General features: G+C 39.2%; 1 protein-coding gene across 6 annotated transcripts in view; it reads left to right on the top strand.

Moving 5' to 3' along the window:
* Nucleotides 1-14,668, top strand: part of ARHGEF7 (Rho guanine nucleotide exchange factor 7) — a 110,805-nt gene extending 96,137 nt beyond the window's left edge. For all 6 annotated transcript variants that reach the window (XM_068678402.1, XM_068678386.1, XM_068678393.1 and 3 more), the window contains 3 exons: nucleotides 8,150-8,249; nucleotides 8,922-8,976; nucleotides 11,497-14,668. In XM_068678402.1, coding sequence (XP_068534503.1) covers nucleotides 8,150-8,249; nucleotides 8,922-8,976; nucleotides 11,497-11,619 — 278 coding nt within the window. In that variant the 3' untranslated portion in view covers nucleotides 11,620-14,668. The remainder of the gene's footprint in view (nucleotides 1-8,149; nucleotides 8,250-8,921; nucleotides 8,977-11,496) is intronic.
* Nucleotides 14,669-20,996: the final 6,328 nt, after the last annotated feature.

Below are 20,996 nucleotides of genomic sequence, written 5' to 3'. Positions count from 1 at the left end.
TCTCACCAGAACTAATGCACTTCTGAGCTTTTTCTTAACAAATGCTTGTTGTATCACAGCCTGCTTTTCTTAGATGTTTTCTTGCTGTTCCTTGTCTCTTTAATGTGATATTTTAACAACTTCTGAGGGAGCTTCTGAAACTTCAGTTATACCTGGTGGAAGGCTCTATTGCCAATTCAATGCACAAACGAATAAGTCATACTAAAAAGTGTATGTCCTATCAAGGATGATATTTCTTGAGGGTTTTTTAAGTGACAGATACTAATTTGTAGCTCTGAATGGTCTTTTCTTTTGACTTGGTCAGTGTAGCAACAGGTCCTTTCTTCTTTTTCTTTTTTTTTTTTTCCCCTTTTGGATACAGCACGTTTTTGTATTTTGTACTGAAACCATACTGGTTTGTGAGCTGAGTGCCAGCAATATGGAAATACTTCAGTGGTAGTTGTTGAATTTTCTACATATTAACAAAACACAAAGCTGGTAGAGGAAGAAAAATACGGTTTAAAAATAAACAGTACAAGAGCTGTAAAAAAAAAATCATTCAGATATTCACTTATCTGGCCCGTTTGTTTGGAGAAGCGTTTGCTAATCCATATTTTTTTTTCTGTTTTTATACTGCTGTCTTTTCCTCATTGCTTAGACGTCTATACGAAGGATCGCACTGCTCTCCCTCGCCCCCAGTCTGGCACTTCCCATGAAAGCCTGGCAGTCCATGCTCATTACATGCAGTGTTTTGATAATGTCATATTACCTATGGACATATTGTTACTTTACTGTATGCAGTAGTGTGGCAGCAAACAGGGTTTAGATGTTTACTTGCCTGTTAAAATGCACAGCTGTCAAGTGACCATTCTTCTTGAAAAGACGAGGTGAAAATGGTTCCCCAGATGAGAGCTCAAGTGTTCAACATCTGAAACTCTAGGTACAACTGCAATCAAATTGGCTTGTATGAAGTTCTTAAAAATAGATTGCTTGCCTTTTTTTTTTTTTTTTTTTTTTTAACTGTTTGGAGCATGTCTGTTACAGATTTTATCGTCTTGTAACTTCTCTCACGAGCAGGTTTGTTTTCAGCAACAGCTCTTCACTTACAATTGTGTTGGCATTTCAGAGAACTGTGGCACCTTATACACAGCTGGTGGTCTTGAACCTGCATCTGGGGCATGACTGGGGTGAAGTGTGTGTTCTGTCTTGTGGATAATGCAGTTGGGATTGAAACAAAATGTTTTCCAAACCTTCATTAGCATTAGGGAAAGGCGTATGATCAAAGGACAGAAATCTCATTTTCACCAGGATCCCTGGATACAATTCTTTTATCCTTTTCCAAATGTTATCCAGTGTTCAGGTATTAGCCTAGGAATAAATTCAGAGTAATCATAATGCAATTAACTGCTGCCTGGGAACTTGATCACTCTGTTTGAAAGTTTCCAGGTAATTAATATCTTCCTGCAGGTTACGTGATCAGAAAGTTAGTAATTGTTAGATATGAATGAGTCCAGAAGGTGATCAGCATGGAGAAGCTATTTCAAAACAGCTTGATTTGCATTTCATCTTGCATTGTTTGGTCACTCGCTTTATCCTTTATTGTTGTTGTTTGTATTAAAAAAAATTGACTAACAAAAGCAGCAACGCTTACTGAAGAGAATTTTCAGGGGTATATCTTACTGGAAATCATACAAGTTCCTGGTCATTAAGTTAGTATATATTTCAAACTTTTTCCGAAGTGGAGGAATATTGCTTAGAGAAATGTATGTGTGCTCCATACCATTCCACAGTGCATCTGTAAGCCACTTCACTTCCCCTTTTCCTTTGAGTTTTTGTTTTACATAAATGGAAAGTATGGATTTTTTTTTCCTGTTGAGCTGTGGTGTTCTAGTTAAATAATGTTTTCTGCATTGGATAAATGATAATTTTTTTTATGTCTGTTTCATGTTACAGTGTAAATATGAGTTTGAAATACAGTTGCTGCACTTGAATTTCCTTATCACACAGAATGTTTTGTTGTCGAGATCCGAAGATTTTATTGACTTTCTATGCACCAAAGCTTTGACAGTTTACCACCATTAATTATTGTAGCATTTGAGTCATTAACTTGGATCATAATTACGCTCTTTCATATTAACATTATTACACATTTAAACCATTCAGTGTCCTCAGTGTTACAGGCCACTCGCTATTGTGAACCGATCAGGCGTGTTACTATGCCATGCTTAAAAAAATGCAATGTGGAAATGGTGGTATTCAGTCCAAAGGTTCAGTGTTTCTATTTTTGTGGAACTTGAGTCCTGGTAAAAATAGTACCTTCTGTTTATGCAATTCTGTAAAATATATGTGTACAGTTACTGATATACTGGAAGGATGGAGAATCTGAGTTAGAAGGTAGGTTCAAGCCATTGTCAGCCCCTCCTCACACGGCTTACACAGTGTTCCCATAAATTAGTATTTGCCATAAATTGAAGCCAACCAACATGAATTGGGTGTTTTGCATAATCCTGCCAAAACACAGTAATGTGTATATAGTGACGTACAACATAGGAAAACATGATATATGGTGCACTTCATTTGTGAATGGGAGAAGCCATCTTCAGTAGGTGACTGCCTTTTGGAAATACAAAATGGATGTATATCTGAATGTTGCATTGTACTGTACAGTATGCATATTGTTTGTGGTTGCATATATCAAGTGTTTTGTTTTATATAAAAAAGGACATCTGTTATGTACAGTTGAAATAAATTTTGCATTTGCTAGACTGTGACTTTAATATTTAATTATTACACAGGGGGAAAGGACAGCATAACTTGTAACTTAACATATTGCTCCCTGTTCTCCCCATGCCTCCTTTCTCTCCCTCCCCTCTCCTTAAAGGAATCAAATGCTGAAGTGAAAAAGCTTTTTTTGACATAAGTGTATAATCTTTATTTTAATGTAATTGACAATTGCAGGGAATTCCTTGTAAAGTATCCTCTTTATTTTTAAAATAATGTATCCTCTTTATCTTTAAAAGAAATGGCAAAAATGAATGAAGTGGCAAAATTTCTGAAGAGTTAAAATGTTTGTTTTTGTTGCCTCCTCCCCCCAATTGACTTTTTTTTGGAATTGGTGTATTTTCAGTAAAATTTGAATTTTTTGAACAATTTAGAACATACTACTGCAGGTCCTGTTACCACAGAGTTTATAAACTTTATATTTATTTCTAAAACCTTTACACACTTTCATGATTTAATATTGCAACATTTTTCTCTTTAAAGCAAGTCTTCTTGTGTTCCTTCATAAGATATTTATATTTGAGTGATTTAAAATAAAATAATAACCTAATGCACATACTAAAATATCTGTAATGGAACAAAAATACAATCTAGTTCTGTTAAATATTGTATCTTTTTGCTATGACTTCAGCAACTCTAATTTTTGTCCTATAGCCCTCTGGTTTCTTTTTTTATTGCTTAGTGAAATGTAGGAAATCTTGAGGGATGATCTGCCACTTCAGATGACGTATCTGTCTTTCAAACTCTTCATCCCATTATTAAGTGACTCAGGTTTGCACATAGAATTGTATGTTTGTTTCAGTCTATTTTCATTTTAATCATCAAAATGTTTTGCTGTAAACTGCCTAGATCTGTCATCTGAGTTGTGTGGGGTTCTTCCCTATTTGTGTACTGCTGCTAGTGAAAAAGAAATAAATAAGCTTTGTGCCAAACTTTTTTTTTTTTTGCTACTCCTAAGAGTTTGCAAAAAAAAAAAAAAAAAAAAAGTATATTTTATACAGTATGCTTAAGTTTGGCCTGATGTTTGGTTTCTATTTTCTTATCTTCACAAGATATTAAAGGGCTCCTGTTTGACTTTTGACAGATCTATAGCATGAAGGATTTCTTTTTTTTTTTTTTTTTTTTTTTTTTAATACTTCAATCTCAACATACCCAGAGTTTGGGAGCACCATGTTTACAATTCTTCACACTAGGACTTCATCAAAGAGTCACTGAGAAAGAGAAGGTTAACTTGGAAGGTCTGCTCATCCACTTTAGCATCTTGAATCTAACTAATACAATGAAGAACTGAGTGTTTTAAATTACAAGTAATGTTTGTTTTTTTTTTTTATCACTTGCTTCCACAGGAAAATGACATGTCTTTTGTGTACAACAGTGGCTAAGTTGTCTAAAAACAAACAAACAAAAAAAAAACAAACAATTTGTGTTGCACATACTTGTCCTCCAGATGCAAGTCAGACTTCTGCCTTTGAAACTCCAGGAAGTAATTTGGAAGCGTTTCCTAGCTTGTGAAGAAGCTATTAAAGTTGGTAGAAGAGGGGCTGCATAGTTACAAATAGTGTTTCTCCTTTTTTATGTTTATTGTGCCTTTATAGTGAAGAAAACTCCAGTTCTTCTTGTGCAGAAGAAACATTGCTGATGGCCTGAATTTATGCCATACACTTTTTTGTAAAATTAACCACTATCACTGTGGGTCTAATTTCAGTAGCTTAAATTAGGAACCTCACAGTTGCAGGAAGAAGTTAGACTTTCAGAGAATGTCACAGAAAGTACCTCGGTTGAGCCTTTTCCTCAAAATGGCCACCTGGAGGAAGGAGCCCATTTCTTGTCTGACTGTGAGGAGAGCAAGGTTTGAAACGAGGCCCTGAAGTTAGCAGCTTGCAGTAGGTGAAGTGGATGCCCACCTCCATTTTATTGTTGGCTTAATTGGTTCCTGGACAGAAGGGGATCAGGCACTGAAAACTAAAAGCAGCAGCCTGCTCCTGACAAGCCTGCTCTGTAGGCCCCTTGTGCCACGTTACCCAGTGGGTGTTGCTCAGGTCTCTAGCCCAGGTGGGCTCTACTGTTACTTGCTTTTTTGTATAGGTTCAGCAAACTTAGCCTCCAGTTTAGGATTGGTAAAAAGCATTGAGGCAATTTGTTCTCCACTCTAGGGCTGTGACATTAATACTAAATAGATACCTTTGCTTGATTGATGGTATCTAATTGACAGAAACTTTGAACCATGTCCATGGTGTTTTTTTGTCTTTGCTATGCAACAGACCCCTAATGGGGGCATGTAAGTCTTCCAGGACACCGGATTTATGAATTTCCCCCTTGGAAAGTTACAGCAACTTCCTCAATTTTTATGTTCCACATCCTTTCTTATTTCCCTCCCCAAAAGCTTCCCTCAAGAAATAAAACCAAACCAAGCCTGTGCTGTAACGCTTGGGATGGTTGCTCTTTTTTTTCTTCTTTCCCCTTCCTCATTATTTTTAAACTAGTACTTTTTGGTTGTTTTGTCTTGAGGTGTTTCAGGGGCAACGTTCTTGGAGGTCAGCTTGAATGTTCTCTTTTTGCCTCTTTGACTTGAAGTGACACTGCCCAGTTTCGCTACAAGTCAAACAGTTAATACCATTCAGCACAAAACTTGCAAATTTGAGATTGACAAAGGGCAGATACGGCAACCTGAAGCGACTCTTGAGTCTTCTGCATTATTTTTGTGAAAATGTGGAATACGTCTTGAGGAGGGGCCTTTGACTAAGTGACCTGCAACAACTTCTTGAACTGTCCTTTTAGTTTAGCTCTTCGCACAGGCTCCACGGTGCTGTGATGCAGCCCCCTCTTCACGTCCTGAAGCTGTAGCTTGTAAACCTCAGAGATGGTCACACAGAGTATAGTCACAGAGAAACTCGGGGAGGTGAAGGGTGTAGTTTAGGCAATATTGCTTAATGCTAGTCATGAGGTGACACTGCTTGAAGTTTGTTCTAGATGTGTATCTACCAGAAAATGCATCTTTAAACAAAACAAATGAAACAGAAAGAGGTAATCAAATTACTGTGCATGTACTCATTTGATGTCAGGATCCTCCTTTGTTGCAGGATATGTAAATTTTTAATAGTTAGCAACTGCTTGTGAGGTTTAAAAAAGAGACTTCCCATTTGTGCCAGAGCAGTGAAGGTGAGGGTAGGACCTGCAATGTCCTGAATTCCACAGTGGTTGATAGCTGTGGCACAGAAAGGTCGATGTTCGCTTCAGTTTACACCATGTAAGTGTGTACGTGTACTGTGTGGTGGTCTCCTTGTGTGTATAATGTTGGTGAATGTGTTGTTTTTATGAAGCTGTATATGCTGTGTCTCGGTAGTATTAAGTGTTTACTGTGCTACGCTGCACATGCATCAGGATATGCTAGTGGAGACATCTGTTTCACATGGGTGTGTGTATATAACCGTACAGTTAGGACAAACTTTTTTTTAAAGCTGTCTTCTCCATGCTATTTCTGCATTTGGCAAGGACCCATGTTACTCAGACCAGGCAAAGACAGTTGGATGCATCTCTGTAAAGAGATAAATGTAACATGTTGCTCCATCTTCGGTTGAAGGGCGTCATGGGTGAGAAACACGTGGCACTGCTGTCTCCCTCAGCACACACTAGGCTAAAGTGGTCAAAATTGGTACAGAGACCTGAAATTTAGTGATCTGGTAGCAGCTGGTACCAACTAACTTCCTAAAATACCGTGTAACTCAATGTTGTGTTACATCTCGGGCAAATAAAACCAAGCAGTCACCAACTAATTGAAATAAACAGAAGGTAACTTTTTTTTTTACAACTAAAGATTGATAGTGCAAACAAGGAAACGTCCATGAGCCCTATTTGCTGAGCTTGTTTTGTAGGTTGCTTCTTCCCAGCAAAATGGTGTGTGGGTTTTTTTTTTGGGAAGGATTTTTTCACTTGGCAAGATGAAGAATTCAAGGCTTTCAAGGACGAGATTCTGTTCTCAAATACGCAGTTACCTTAATACGCAGTTACCTTTATTCCACAAAATATGACTGTCATGTACTGATATGTTTGATCCTTGCTGTTACCTTAAGGAAACTTTTATCTGTTAAAGGATGTTTGCCATTGCTAAAACCAATTAAATGAGCTTAACAAGTACTGCAAAACTGTTCCCTACAAGCTTGTTGTTCAGAACTCAAGATTGCAGCTGTTAAGGAAGTTAGGATTTTTCCATGAACTGAATTTCCTTAACTTTCTATGTGTTTAGATTTATATATATATAATGTATATATATAAAATGTTTTATATATTTGTTATGAATAGTAAAAGAGAAGTACTATTATCACAAATAACTGTTCGGCAGGGACTATCTCCTGACACATGTAATCCTGTAGTACCTATCAACTTGTTCAAACTGTGCTAGAATAAAGGCATTCCTTGCTAGTGAAAACTCATTATAACACATTAATAGGCAGACATGCCTTGGTTGTTAATACTCATATCTTGGTTAAAATATACAGGAATTTTAATGCCTTATCTGCTGTGTGTGAATTCTGAACAAATGCTTGGGTAGCAATTTACAGCCCTCTTAAAAATGTTTGTAATTTACTTTAGCCTGAGTAATGTTTCTAGAATGCATGCTTTTTACATATGTATGAATGGACGCACACCTCTGAACAGCAGATTTTCTCTTTAGAGCTACACTACTAGAATTTGTGTGAATTATCTTGATGTTAAAGATTGTAATTGTAGAAAATGTTCTGAAGATGTTAGAATGTTTTGAGTCTTTGTTGTTATACCATTAAGTGCTTTATTAACATTTTAAACATGACCTACGTATTTCATTATAGGACTAGAAGACTATCTTAAAGTGTGCACAACACAGTTGTGTTGTTTATGGCGTTCTGGGGAAAGGGTTGTTAACTGTTTTCTTCCATTGCTGTATTGTTTTATATCGCTATTCTGCTCCTTACTGATTGAATAATTGGTTTAGGGTGGCATTACGTCTTGGATTTGTATTGTGTGAGATCAGAATCTGTCCTTGAGGCTTAAATTGCTACTACTTGAATGCATCTATGTTTCTCTGACTCAGCTATGGTAGATTTGTATAGATCTTACTGATAGTTGACCTGTGCACTGTTCATTGAACTGTGTAGCATCCCCGTCAATAACACAGAAGTTATCATCACCAGGATAGAAGTCTCAGACAATACTTATTTTTGTTATAAGGCTGTGGATTCAAATGTAAAAAAAAAAAAAAAAGTCAGTAATTGGTGTATGTAGAGGGAAGGGGAGAAATTGAAAGACATGTACTTTGATCATGCAGGTGTATCATGCAATGAATGAAATAACCTTTAAAATTTCCCTGACGCTGTCTGCAAGTTTCTCATTTTGTAATTTATTTTTACAACAGGTTCCCGCAAAGAATCAGCTCCTCAAGTCCTGCTTCCAGAAGAAGAAAAAATTATTGTAGAAGAAACTAAAAGTAATGGTCAGACTGTTATAGAAGAGAAGTAAGAGAACATTTAATGAATGATGGATTAAGACAGTAAACTTTGCACTTTTATTCCTCCTTCCATCTCTTTGCAATAGTGTGTGTATGGTACATTAGTAGTAAGGGACGGAGTTGTCTGGAGTGTGCTGCCAGTCCTTTTTAAGTGCAGTTGGCCTTCATTTAAATGATTGTTGCCTCGCTTCTGTGTATGGTACTCAGTTTCTTTCTTCTGTGCCAAGAAGTGGTATGCTTCACCTGCAAATAGTTTTCACTTGGAAGTAGCCCTATAGCGCTAAATTGTTGTAGGGTTTCACTATTAAATTGGTGTTGTCTTTTTAGTTTGTGTGTAGTGTAATTCTATTTTCTTTTGTTAAGGTGTATGTCAGAAATGAAAAATTGCTTGCTGTAACAGAATCATAATATAGGAACCAGTTTAGGTCCCTAAAGACCTAAGACCTAAGGTGTTTGAGAGCTGTATCCTGTCACAGAAACTGGTAGCACGTCCTTGCTGCTTCCATGCTGCCAGGAAGGATTAATGAATGTAAATCAAGATAAGAGATAATTTGTAATGCAAATTTGAAATTACCTCTTAACTGTTTTTTAATGCTTTTCATTGAACAGTTGTTTAATAATAGATTTAGATGTTTTCCTGAAAACTGTTGTAACAGATCATCTTTTTTTTTCATTTTAGAAGCCTTGTTGACACAGTATATGCATTAAAGGATGAAGTTCAGGAGCTAAGACAGGTTGGTAATTTGCTACTTTAGAGCAACGTGGAAAATGGAAAGATGGCATGTTATAAAAAAACAAAACCAAATACAGCTTGTAAACTGATTGAGTTTGACAGGAATTAACTTGCATTTTGGACTAGATTAGAAAGTCTGAGATTCACTTTTAAAAGTAAAACATGGCAATTTGACAAAAATGCCTTCTTTTGTGGTTGTCATCAAAAGGTTGGAGCATCAACCTGTGAGAGCAGTATGAAGAGTCCTGTCTCTGAGGGGACTTACTAAGCTCTGTTTTGTTTGGTTTGGGATGTTACAAGTTGTGAAACATTTGAAGCATTAAATAAATTCAATTCTGGTGTATTACCAGCAGAGTAAGTGTATAGAGACTGTGAAATAGCATTCTTGGATTTGATGACTGTAGTAGTATAAATGTCTGGATTTACTTAGGCCTTTATTTACAGTCTTCCAGTAACCTGAACACCTCCTGCAAACCAGTTCATAAAGCGTCTCCTTTCTGGAGATGGAGTTCTCTTCACTGCCTACTGTGTGTTCTTTTTAATGAAGGACAACTCTAACTTAGGGTGCTTGTTTTTCTCATTAGAAATTGCACTAGATCGCACTGACTTGCTGGTATGATAGTTCCAGCTGATGTTTTAAGCGTGTTTTAAATATCCAAACGAGTTGTTTTAATTTTTTTTCTTAACAGGACAGAGCCTGTTTAAACCATATTTGTGCTACAGTACATACTCACTGTTAAATGTGGAGGTGAAATAGTTGAATTATCCTCATTGTGCAGTGTGAGAATTTGCCAACTGATCTTAATGGACCTATTGCTCAAAGTCACCTGACTCATAAAATCACCTGTGTTAAAATAAATGCATTTGTATTCAAATTACTTCAGTTTTGGGGCTGTAAATGTGAATCTGAATTCTTTGCCCATCTATAACCATGCGCAGTATTTTTGAGAATGTCATGCCTGTCCCTTGAAATAGGACAGTTGATGTATTAAATAGATATTTTTTTTTTTGCTGTTTTCAGCATATGTTGAAACATATATATCCTAGGTTTGATGTGATTTTGGCAGTCTCTTTAGAAACACAATTCACTTAATACAGGCAGAAATAACCCACTAATTCTTCTGTGGCATGGCTGCTTCTGTACAAAGGGTAGAAGCGCTGAGGCCCTGCAGATCTCTTTGTGTCTCTAAACAAAATGTCACCTTCTCATGAAGTTCAGACAACAGCTCACTTCCCTTGAGCCTCTCCAAATACACTCTTCATAATCTGACATCTTCCAAAGCCAAGACCTTTTACAGCCTGACTTCATTTTCTTGTATATCGTGAATCTCAGAAGCATTTATTGGCCTGCTGCTTTTTTGTTTCTGACTGGAGAAGTGGCAAAAATAGTCTCTGAGCTGGGAGGGTCCTAGATAACCATAAACATGTATGAAAGCTGTCTGGGAGCACACGGTGCACTAGCTGGTGTAAATCCCAGACTGGCTTTTGGTAAGAGTTGGCCGCAAAGTGAGATCTCTCGTGTAGCAGCTACGACCAGTTATTCATCACTGTTGTTCAGCACTTTGCCAATTCAGGACTGTACTATTAATAAATAAGTGAAAAGGAAATTGTCTGTACCTACAAGAAAAGATGGAAATTTCTGAGTTTCTCTTGAGGAGTCCCATTCTGTTTCTAGACATTTCGGTAAGTTGGCAGCTGACAGGAGTCCAGTGGGACCTGATTGCAGACCTGTTTTGAGTTAAGCACCCCTAGACTCTTTGTCTTGCGAGCCTGGTCTCATCTGCTGGTTGCTTCTCCACTGTTGCCAGCATCACCTTGGCCTCTACTGGATTAAGGAATGTAAGCATTTCTGTGGTTTGGTCAGTGGCATCCTTACAGTCCTGTTGTTTGTGGTATTTCAATATTATGTGATGGTGTAAAACACTGAGATCTGACTCAGTACACAGTGCTGGTGCTTCTTGCAATTCAGACTCCTCTTAGATTTTCTGGCGTAAAGCTTAGTTACAAAACACTTCATAATTTTTTTTCGGGATGCTCCTTTCAAACTGTTTGCTTTCCTGACGAAGCAAGTTAATTTACATGAAGTTTTCAGATGCTTTTCTAAGATTGTGAAAGTAGTTACAATCCCAGGAGGCTCTTAAAGGGATACTTCCTCTACTCTTTCTGCTCCGTTTCCCTTCTCCATTAACAACAGATACTCTACTGTTCATTGAGCAGCTTTGAGCAGAAGAATTTAAGATTATTGGCCATCTGTTACTAGCAGTAACATTCAGAAGGACCCCTAAGTATAAATACAAAATAGCTCAGTCTCCATTTGGTGGTTTTTGTTTTATTGTGTCAATTAACTGTGTAACTTGTAAAATTTTAATAGAAGGCTATCCTTTTGAGCCGCTAATAACTGGCTTACTGAGAATAGCCTTCATAATTTGTAATTGAAAGTATTTGCCTGGTCAGAAAAGATCTCTTTTTAAAACAACGTGATCAAAAACTCCAAACTAATAGTTTTGTCTCTGTTAAACAGGATAACAAAAAGATGAAGAAATCATTAGAAGAAGAACAAAGAGCTCGCAAGGATTTGGAGAAGCTTGTTAGAAAAGTACTAAAGAACATGAACGATCCGTCTTGGGATGAAACCAATTTATAACCATTTTTTTCTTTTTTTTTCTTTCTATTGAAAGACCAGTTGTAAAACTGAGCTGGGAAGCCTTCTGACATTAGTCAGTGTTGCATCAAGAGCACTACAAAACAGGATTTAACTGGATCTAGTGATTTCTTGCTCTGAACATATAGAAACAGCCAAGCCATTTACTGAAGCAATCTGTACTTTAAGTGTGGAGACTCTGGATCCTGAACTCTACTAAACTTAATTTGTTTGCATCTAAATTACCTCATTTTGCAGAAGGTGCAGCACCTGACTAAAAGTCCATGTTTTTCAGTGGCTTTTTAATTAAATATATATTTTTCTTGTAAATATCTGTAATTTTGGATGCATATGTGGTTGGTATATCAGGGCTGATACGTTATTTTTTTTCTCTTGTTCTTACAATGCTCACAAGTGTTAGTAATGATGGCAGTACTGTCTTACCTAGGAAGGGTCAGAGTTCTTTGTGGATAATTACGAATTTGCTCCAAATTACCCGCTCATCACACATGCAAATTTTGAAAGTTGTTTTTCCTCTTGACCAGTGTATTTAAATCCTTTACTGTTATTTATGTCTGCACATACATCTTAAAACAGTTTACAATTGTTTAAAAACAGTATTAAACTACAGAAAATTGTTGGACAGTAGAAACAATTTTTAACAGTACTAATGCCCACGACTTACATTCATGTACACTTATTTGGCAGACTAATCTGTTGTGCTTTGGCCACCAGAAGACTGATGTACTTGCCTGCTTTTTATGACTGTGATTTTTAGGTGTTTATGTACTACATTTTCTATTGTTGTGCTTAAACATACAGCTGGCTGATAATTTAATGGATCATGCAGTTTGTTAAAACAAAAAAAAAATCAATCTAATCCAGAATTTTGTGAATAAATTGTTGCTATTTATTTTTTATGGTCACAACAATTAAATTCTAGGTAACTTTTTTTTTTTTTTTGCATAAGATGCATGGGCTAGGCCAAATTCATTCAGAGCTTTGTTTTTATACCACTATGTAAGACTTTGTTTGGAATTCCCAGACTGTGGAAGCAGAGTCATTCCTTTCCCATCCTGTCTTCTCAGCATACTGCTGGTTTCTGTGCTACTAGGATTTAAATGGAAACAAATCTGGAAATAAGAATTTTTTCGTCATGCTGTAATTCATAATTTGCATCGCTGGCAAATTTGGAAAGCATGTTATCATGAACGTGAATGAAAACTTTTATTCCCTAGTCTGAAAGGTTCAATTGCTGCAATCCTTTCCTGTATTTAAAATAGGAGATGCGACGTTACTGCAAATGCTGAGCTTCGGTTGGAGCACTTAAAACACTAAGCCCATTCAAGCTCATTTATAAGAGTCCCTTGATTTCATCAAACTTTGGATCAAACTATAGGTGGTGCAATTTTCTGAGGGGTTTTTCTTCACTTGACAGTCAGAAGTGTAGGTATAGCAACAGACCCAGGTCACGCCTTTTGCCCTTCTTGGTTTTCTAGTGTCCTTTAACTCTTTTTAAAGATAATGTTTGGAACTAAGCAAATGGTTCTATAAACTTCGATGAGTTGGTGCAAGAATGATTAGGGTGGTAAGAGTTGTGCACATTTGAATCTAATGAAGAATATTTTTAAAGCTGTTCTTTGCTGAGAAATGTGGATAGCTTTTTTAATAGGAAAGAACATAAATGATTACGTTACAGACTTGAGAAGCAATTCTGTGAGAATAGGTACTTAATCTGAATAGACAATGAATTGTCTGATTTTTACAAGCTGAATATATTTGTAGGTGTTTTAATTTGTATTCCTATGATTTAAAAATGTCTTCCCTTAATTCTAAAGGAGCAGACTGGGTAAGAAAACAAGAATGTCTACAGTATCCAGCTACATGCACTCACAGAACTTTTAAGTTTATGACAATTCTTGATACCAACATCTTTTCCTTTTGTTTGCGGTTGCACAAAAATGTTGACTGACATCTGTAAATCTTCATATTTGAAAAATGCTCTTGCTAAAAGCTAAGTGACACTAAGCCGTGCAAGTTCATGGCACATTGGCTAAATTTAGAATTGAGAATGCCAATATAATGAAAGTTTCTCTAACACTTCTACTTCACCTGACACTAAGGCTATTCTTAGAGTGCATTTTAACTGTCAATTGAGCATATGTAAAAGGACATTCCAGAGGAAGAAGTATAAAAGAAAAACATGAATCTTAGCAGTATTTAGCAAAATTTAACTCAGGAACAACTTCCATCATAACATGGCTTTGTTTTACATTATATTGTAAAGAGTAGCATTGCTGTGTAAATCTGCTGACACTTAGCACCTGTGATTATAATCATTTCTGACAGTACCCCTATACCAACATCTGATGAACATGCCTTAAACACTGGGATCAAGCAGTTGTTAAATACGACCGGGACTTAGGGACTGATTTTACTCGAGGTGGATTTGGATGATTTTTTTTACAAAAAAAAAAAAAAAAAAGGAAAAAAAATCAAACATTATATGTAGCTCATGTCCTTAGCTCTAGTGCAGAGAGCAAGATTCAGGCCTTTGGGAACCAAGGAATATCTGAACTTTTTTCTTTTACAATTTGTTATACTGTACATAGAGTGTAAATTTCACCATGGACCTTCTGAATTGTTGGAAACTTTATATAAGCATGGATAAATGGGGCACTGTTTATTTAACCTATTAAAGGGTTATTTCTTTGCTCTCATCATTTAGGGATGAGGAGATGAAGCCATTTCTTATCCTGTAGATGTGAAGCACTTTCAGTTCTGAACTGTTCAAAATGTAGCATAACATTTCTCTGTACTTATTGATGTGTGCGTGTTTGTCTCACCATGTCATGTCATCTTAAATATTAAACAACTGACTGCCTTTGTATAAATTTTTCTTAATGCTGATCATTTAGGGAATTTAGGGTGTCTGTTTACAGTATCTGTGGAGAAGTCAAGTTTAGCTTAGACATCACAATATCCTGATATCGACTACTAAAGTGTTTATGCTACATTATTGTAATTAAACCATGATTTTTCCCCTACCTAATGAAGTGTTACCTTTCATCTAATATGTGGGTTATGAGATGAAGAAGGAATACTTGTTGATTTCTTTTTTTTTTTTCTTTTCATATAAATAACCTCTGCTATTTAATAGCTGGAATAGTATCTTGACAGGGCCTTTTTTTGTGGTCTTTTGTAATAACAAATCGATGCCTATGAAACAAATCAAGGGTTGTTTAGAGGGGTGCAAAATAGACTTTTAACTGTCTTGCACTTAGGAATTTTCACTTTCTTTGGCAACCTGACCTAGGGCAATGTAAGACATGGGAGATAAAGACACTAGTGAAAGGGAGAGAAATAAGAAATGGTAGAAAATCAAATTACTGCATAAATAAAATACTTGTCTATGTGTATGATCGATCAGAATGGATGAGAAATCACTGGTAAGTGTACATCACCGGGGCACTACTTGGTTAGTGCCATGTGAAATAGGTGGGGCTGGTGTGATGGCAGGAGCATCGCCTTCAGTGCTTCGTGCAGGATGATGGGATAGGTAATGGAAGGTGTAGGGAGCCGTTTGCTTGAAAAGATGGTATCAGTCCTTTGACAAGACATTTGGAGGGGGTTGATAACTGAGCTTAGATTGAAATGAAACCTCTATTCCAGCTCAGTAGGTATACTTAAAAAAGAACAGAGGACTTGATGTGTAGCACTGTATAGCTTTAGTCAGAAGAAATTCTTACTTTTCAACTCTTCTCTTGGTCCTTCATTGTAAAGACTTTTTACCACATCAATTTGAAACCTTCCTTTATTTTTTTATATTGTGTTTTTTCTTCTTCTTGGATGTCTTATTGTGGTGGGGTTGACCTTGGCTGGTTGTCAGACCCCACCCATCCACTCTTTGTTAATGGAAGGAGGGGGAAAGAGCAAGATGGAGAAGCTTGTGGATTGAGGTAAAGATGGGAATATCACTTAATATTCCTTAATATTACTTAATATCACAAAACAACGTATTGCTCACTGAAACTAGAGGTGCGTGGTGAGGGAGCAAAGACAAAAACTAAACACCTTTCCCCAACCTGACCCTTCTTCCCAGGGTCAACTTCGCTCCGTGCCTGACTCCTCTGCCTTACCCCTACCCTCTCCAAAAGGCATAGGGTGGGTGGGGAGTGGGGCCTGTGGTCAGCCCCTAGCAGTTCCTCTCCCTCCTCCCTCCTCGTGCTTTCCCTGCTTCGGTGGGGGTCCTCCCAGGGGCTGCAGGGCCTCTCAGGGGCCTGCTGCTGCCCAGGCCCTCCATGGGCTGCAGCCTCCTTCAGGAGGCTCCTCCACGTACTTCAGTGTGAAGTCCTCCATGGGCTGCTGTGTGGAGATCTGCTGCGATGTGGTCTTCCACGGGCTGCAGGGGGGCCGCCTGCTTCACCATGGGGGTCTGTATGGCCTGATGGGTGGTCTGGTGCTCCAGAGCAGGTCCTCCCCTTCCTCCTCTGATCTGTGTGTTGGCAGGGCTGTTTCCACACACTTTCCATTACTGCTGCGCTCTTCAGGCCCCGTATGTAATACACTGAGACTACCAGCAGCTCAGGTAGGTAGCTGCTTGCTATGGCAGATGTGTGAGACGATGCAAGTCTACTGGGAACAGAAAATCTTTTCTACCTCACCTCATCCTGTCAGTGTATTGGCCTCCAGTTCCTTGCTCGCCCCTTTACCCGCCCCTTGTTTTTTTCAATCACCTACAGGATTGCCCTCAAAATCACAACAGAAGTTGTGTTCTGACAGGTGAGATTCGTGTATTTTGTAGGAAATGCATTGGCCGTGCTGGCTGTTCTTCCTTCAGGCAGCGCTGAACATGGACCCGAAGACTGCAGTACTGCAGGCTGTGCTGGTAGAAGCAGCAGATTAAAGATGTGGCAGATTAAAGATATCCTGCTGCCAGCACAGCACAAAGAGCTGTTTCTGCTCATACACTGATGGATTTTTGAGGAAAGTAAGAAGATCTTGAGATGCTTTTCACCACAAATGACTGCAGTCACCACTTAAGGTTAGGCATCCCTGGGCTGCTGCTGTTTGTCCAAGGAGTCTTTAATTTATATTCTGTCAGATCTGCTACACCTACTAGGCTTAGAAATTTAGATGCAAAGCCTGGTGTTACCTGTTTGCTTTGGACTTCTTTGCTTGCTCTGACAGGGCAAGGGATCAGAAAGGAGGAATCATGACACCACTGTTAATTATGGGAGAAAGCGGGCTAAAATCAGGAGAGATGTGGGTGAAATGTGTGTGTATCTGGATGTACACACTGCTGATGCTGAGGGATCAGAGGATTGCAGAGTCTGCACTTTGGAGAAATGCTGAGATGAAGTTTGAGATGAATTTGCTCTGTAAAGTGTGCTTCACAGTCTGGAGAAGGGATGCAGGCTCTCTGTATTTCACCTCGTGTGCTCTCTGCTTAAGCTTTCTCTTTGCTTGGCACGAACCAAGTATCAGCTTGGAAGGGGAGCTGCGCCTTGGAACCAAGTCGGCCTTCTGAGCTTTTCATTAATTCAAGTGCCTGCCCGCGAGCCCAAATCTAATCATCGTGTTAGAAGAAAAAGAGAGCTGCCATTGCATGAGTTACTGTGAACAATTAAAATTTTGTTCCTATTCAAACAGTGAAAATCTTGGCAGCCCAAAGATGGCCCAGATGGTCGCATTAGTTCCTTGATGTTTGTTCTGGTTTCTTCCCCTTTCTCTCCTGAACACCCACGGGCTGTCTCTGTGCATGGCAGTGCTTACAGGGGTGTTTTACCCCAGTAACTGCCCCGCGTGGCTGTGAATTGGACGTGTCCCCCATCTGCCTGGCTATGTACACGGGTGGGTGGATCTGCTGGCTTTCCAGTTCATCCCTGTGCACATCCCTATGTGTGTAAGGAATGGGTCTGACCACGAGGATGGATTTAGGCTGACATTTTAAAAGCGGTGCAGTGAGAAATCCTTCACCTACTGGCTACGCTCCAATCTCAGGAACTGGATGTGCCATCCGTGGCACCCAGGTTATGATGTTATACATAGGCCTGCAGAGATTCTCTAATTTTTTTTTATATATTTTTTTTTAAGCCTATATGTTGCTCAGTTTTTGTTATATACCCCTTGCCTGTCAAACAGACCATGACAGCTCTGTTTTCATTATAGACAGGAGATGAGCAATAGAGAAATAGCGTGTTTTAGCAGTGTTTTCCCAGCAGGGGACTGTGTTAGCTTTTGCTTTGTCAGAATCTACTCACAGTTTCCCTGAATTTGTTAATACCATCCTTCTGTATGCTTTTGGAGCTGTCAGGAGTTAGCTCTTTTAATATTTTGGAGCTGTTTCCAAGCCCCAGGAAATATAGTCTATTAACGTTTTATCCTGTTGGATGAAAATAATCAGTCACAGGGCCTGAAGGTGTTCCTGTAGCATTTGGCCTGGCTGTGACTATGGGATTTGTATGTTTTTTATCACTTCCCTGTGGCACACGTGATTTATCAGCATCTGTACATTCAGTATCACAAGGGTCCTCTCAACACAATGCAGCGTGGAATTGACATGAGATAAGGTTTCACTACGTGGAAAAACTAAGCAAGGGATTTGGCTGTGAACACTGGCTCATTTAATCTCAGCCCTTATTCTAAGGCAGGCAGAGGAACTGGGAAACATCCATTGCTACAGCACAAGTCTAGCATGGGTCTCATCCCTTCCCACAGAACTCTGTTGCAATGCCTGCTCCATCCACTGTGTCTGCTACTGCCACCTACTTTGTCAAGTGGTATTTCTGCTGGGACTTGGAGACACTGAACTATATTGCCTGTGCTAGGGAGCACCTCTCCTGCTGAGAGAGTTGGGGCTGTTCAGCCTGAAGAAGAGAAAGCTCCAGAGAGACCTTACAGCATCCTGCCAGTGCCTAAAGGGGGTACAGGAAAGCTGGGGAGGGACTCTTGGTCAGGGAGTGCAGTGGGATGAGGAGTAATGGCTTTAAACTGAAAAAGGGTAGATTTAGATTAGATACATGTATGGGAAGGAAATTCCTTATTGTGAGGGTGGTGAGGCATTGGCACAGGTTTCCCAGAGAAGCTGTGGCTGCCCCATTCCTGGAGGTGCTCAAGGCCAGGCTGGATGGGGCTTTGGGCAACCTGGGCTGGTGGGAGGTGTCCCTGCCCACGGCAGGGGGTTGGAATTGGGTGATCTTTAAGGTCCCTTCCAACCCAAACCGTTCTATGATTCTATGATTTATTCTATGATAATGGAGATATGATAATGGAGAGATGTCACCCTCTTTTATGAGCAATGAATAAATATTTCCAGGGCCCTGTGCTATCTCAGTCCTGCTGCATGCAGTTTCTTGACTTCAACGATGGATGGATTTTGTTGTGAGAGTACACGTGCTGCTTGTCCATTACGTTATTGACAGCAGAACTGATTCTGAGCCAGGCACTTCCCTCCTAAATGGACCAGTTGGTCGGCCTGGTGGTCTGTTATCTCCATCCCTTCGGTACAGCCCTTAGCCTCGGTGATCTTAAACTATTTGCTGGAAGCAAAACCAGGTATTTACTGCCATTACTGATAGATCAAGCTCCTTAAAGGATTAATTTTATGTTCTCTATTTGTAAAGAGCCCTGTCCCTCGGCTGGGCATGGATGTGCCAAAAGTGACCCCTTGAACATATTTTTCCTGGTTACAGAAAGCAAGTGAGATTTGAGTATTTGTTGTTAATCCTCACTATTTAGCCTTTTTTTTTTTTTTTTTTTTTTTTTTTTTTTTTTTTTTTTTCCGATCCTTTCTTCTGATGTTCTGGGTTTGTTTGAACTAGGCAATTTGGTAATTTATTCAGGAACCTCTATTCTTAGGGCTGAAATATCCTTTTGTGCTTGGAATAGCCAGGGAACATGTTTTGTTTTGTTTTGTTTTTCTTAATCTTTGAGGTCCGATCCCCTCTGTTTCTCTGACTTGGCTGTAAGGCCAGAAGATTAAAAGCCTTGGCAGCTTCTGCACTGAAAATGTCCAGCAGGGTGAGGGATTGTATCCCTGTGTGTTATGAAACAGCGGTGGTGCAACCACCCCTTGCAGCTGGAGGCTGACAGCAGAGCTTCCAGCTGCACCAGAGTTCTCTGGCATGCGCCATCGCATCTTACTCTCCTTTGCTCTGTCAAACTTTGTGCAAGTCTTGCTGCTGAGACACAGCTGCACAGAGGCAGCTGGGACACCTCTCACCTTGCCTGCTGAACAGTAGGGAGGGTTGGAGGTGAGCTTTGCCCACAGATGTTGCAAGTGATGAACACTCTTCAGATTTAAGTAGCTGGCTGTATGTGCGCAGACGACACATCTAGGTACTGAAAGCAATTTTTCCTGCTTGTGGAAAAGAAGAAAAAGACAGCTGACTATACGAGAAGCAGATTTACGTGTTGTTACTTGGGGAGAGCAACAAAGAAATGGATGCAAGAATCTCAGCTTGTTCTCATTTAACAGATTTGATTTCTGGTTGAATGGAGAACTTTGATTTTTATATAGAAATATTGCCAGGCCTTGTTTTGGGGCTGTAAAACACATTTATAATGATCAATTTTATGAGTACAGCATACTCGAGTATCTGCTGTGGATAGCCTCACAAATCAAAACTGCATAATTTACTTGCTGCAGGTTGTGAAACAGGAAAGCTGTCCTGTAAGGACGTCAGAAGCATACAATATTGTAGAAAATATAGTGGAAATTCAGCCTGCAATGGTCCCCTGAAATGGTTTATCTTCTTGCTGTCTGCCTGTTATTCTGAACACAACAGAGAGCCTCAGCACAAAAATTTGTATTCCGGTTATTTTCGCTTCTGTCAGTTTGTGGTCTATTGGAATTCTTTCAGAAGCACCTTTAAAGCAATTCAGATTAACTGGCTTTCATTAGGAAGCAAATTGAAATAACACTTCAATGCAAGAAGTGACTGCTGGGGAAGCGTTCGATCGAAAGGAAAAGCATGCCGTTCTCCAGCTATCCCAAACGGCTTCCTGCTCATTAAGACTGTCACATTTTATCAGCATCCACCATGGGATACTTACGGTGAACAGTTAAGCCTTCTGCAAGGCTGAGGATGCTCAGTGCACTGTGGGGAGATATGGTGAAGGAAACTGGGAGCTATGACACAGGACTGAGCTCTGTGGTGAGACCAATACAGTAATAATGCACTTTCCTCTTTATCCTGACAGGCAAAGTACTGGCATGATCCTTCGGCACAGCAGCATGTCCTGTGTGCTGTGTTCGCTGTGAAAAGCATGAGTGTGAAAACTTGCCTGGGGAGCGGCAGACGAGGAGGAGCTTGGGGATGCTCAGAGCCTGGGCTACTGGAAGAGGTTTGAGGCTGAGCTCCTCGTTCTGCTGTTCT

The sequence above is a fragment of the Anas acuta genome, chromosome 1 (assembly GCF_963932015.1).
Source record: "Anas acuta chromosome 1, bAnaAcu1.1, whole genome shotgun sequence".
Taxonomy (NCBI): domain Eukaryota; kingdom Metazoa; phylum Chordata; class Aves; order Anseriformes; family Anatidae; genus Anas; species Anas acuta.
This window is presented reverse-complemented; position numbering and strand designations above follow the sequence as displayed.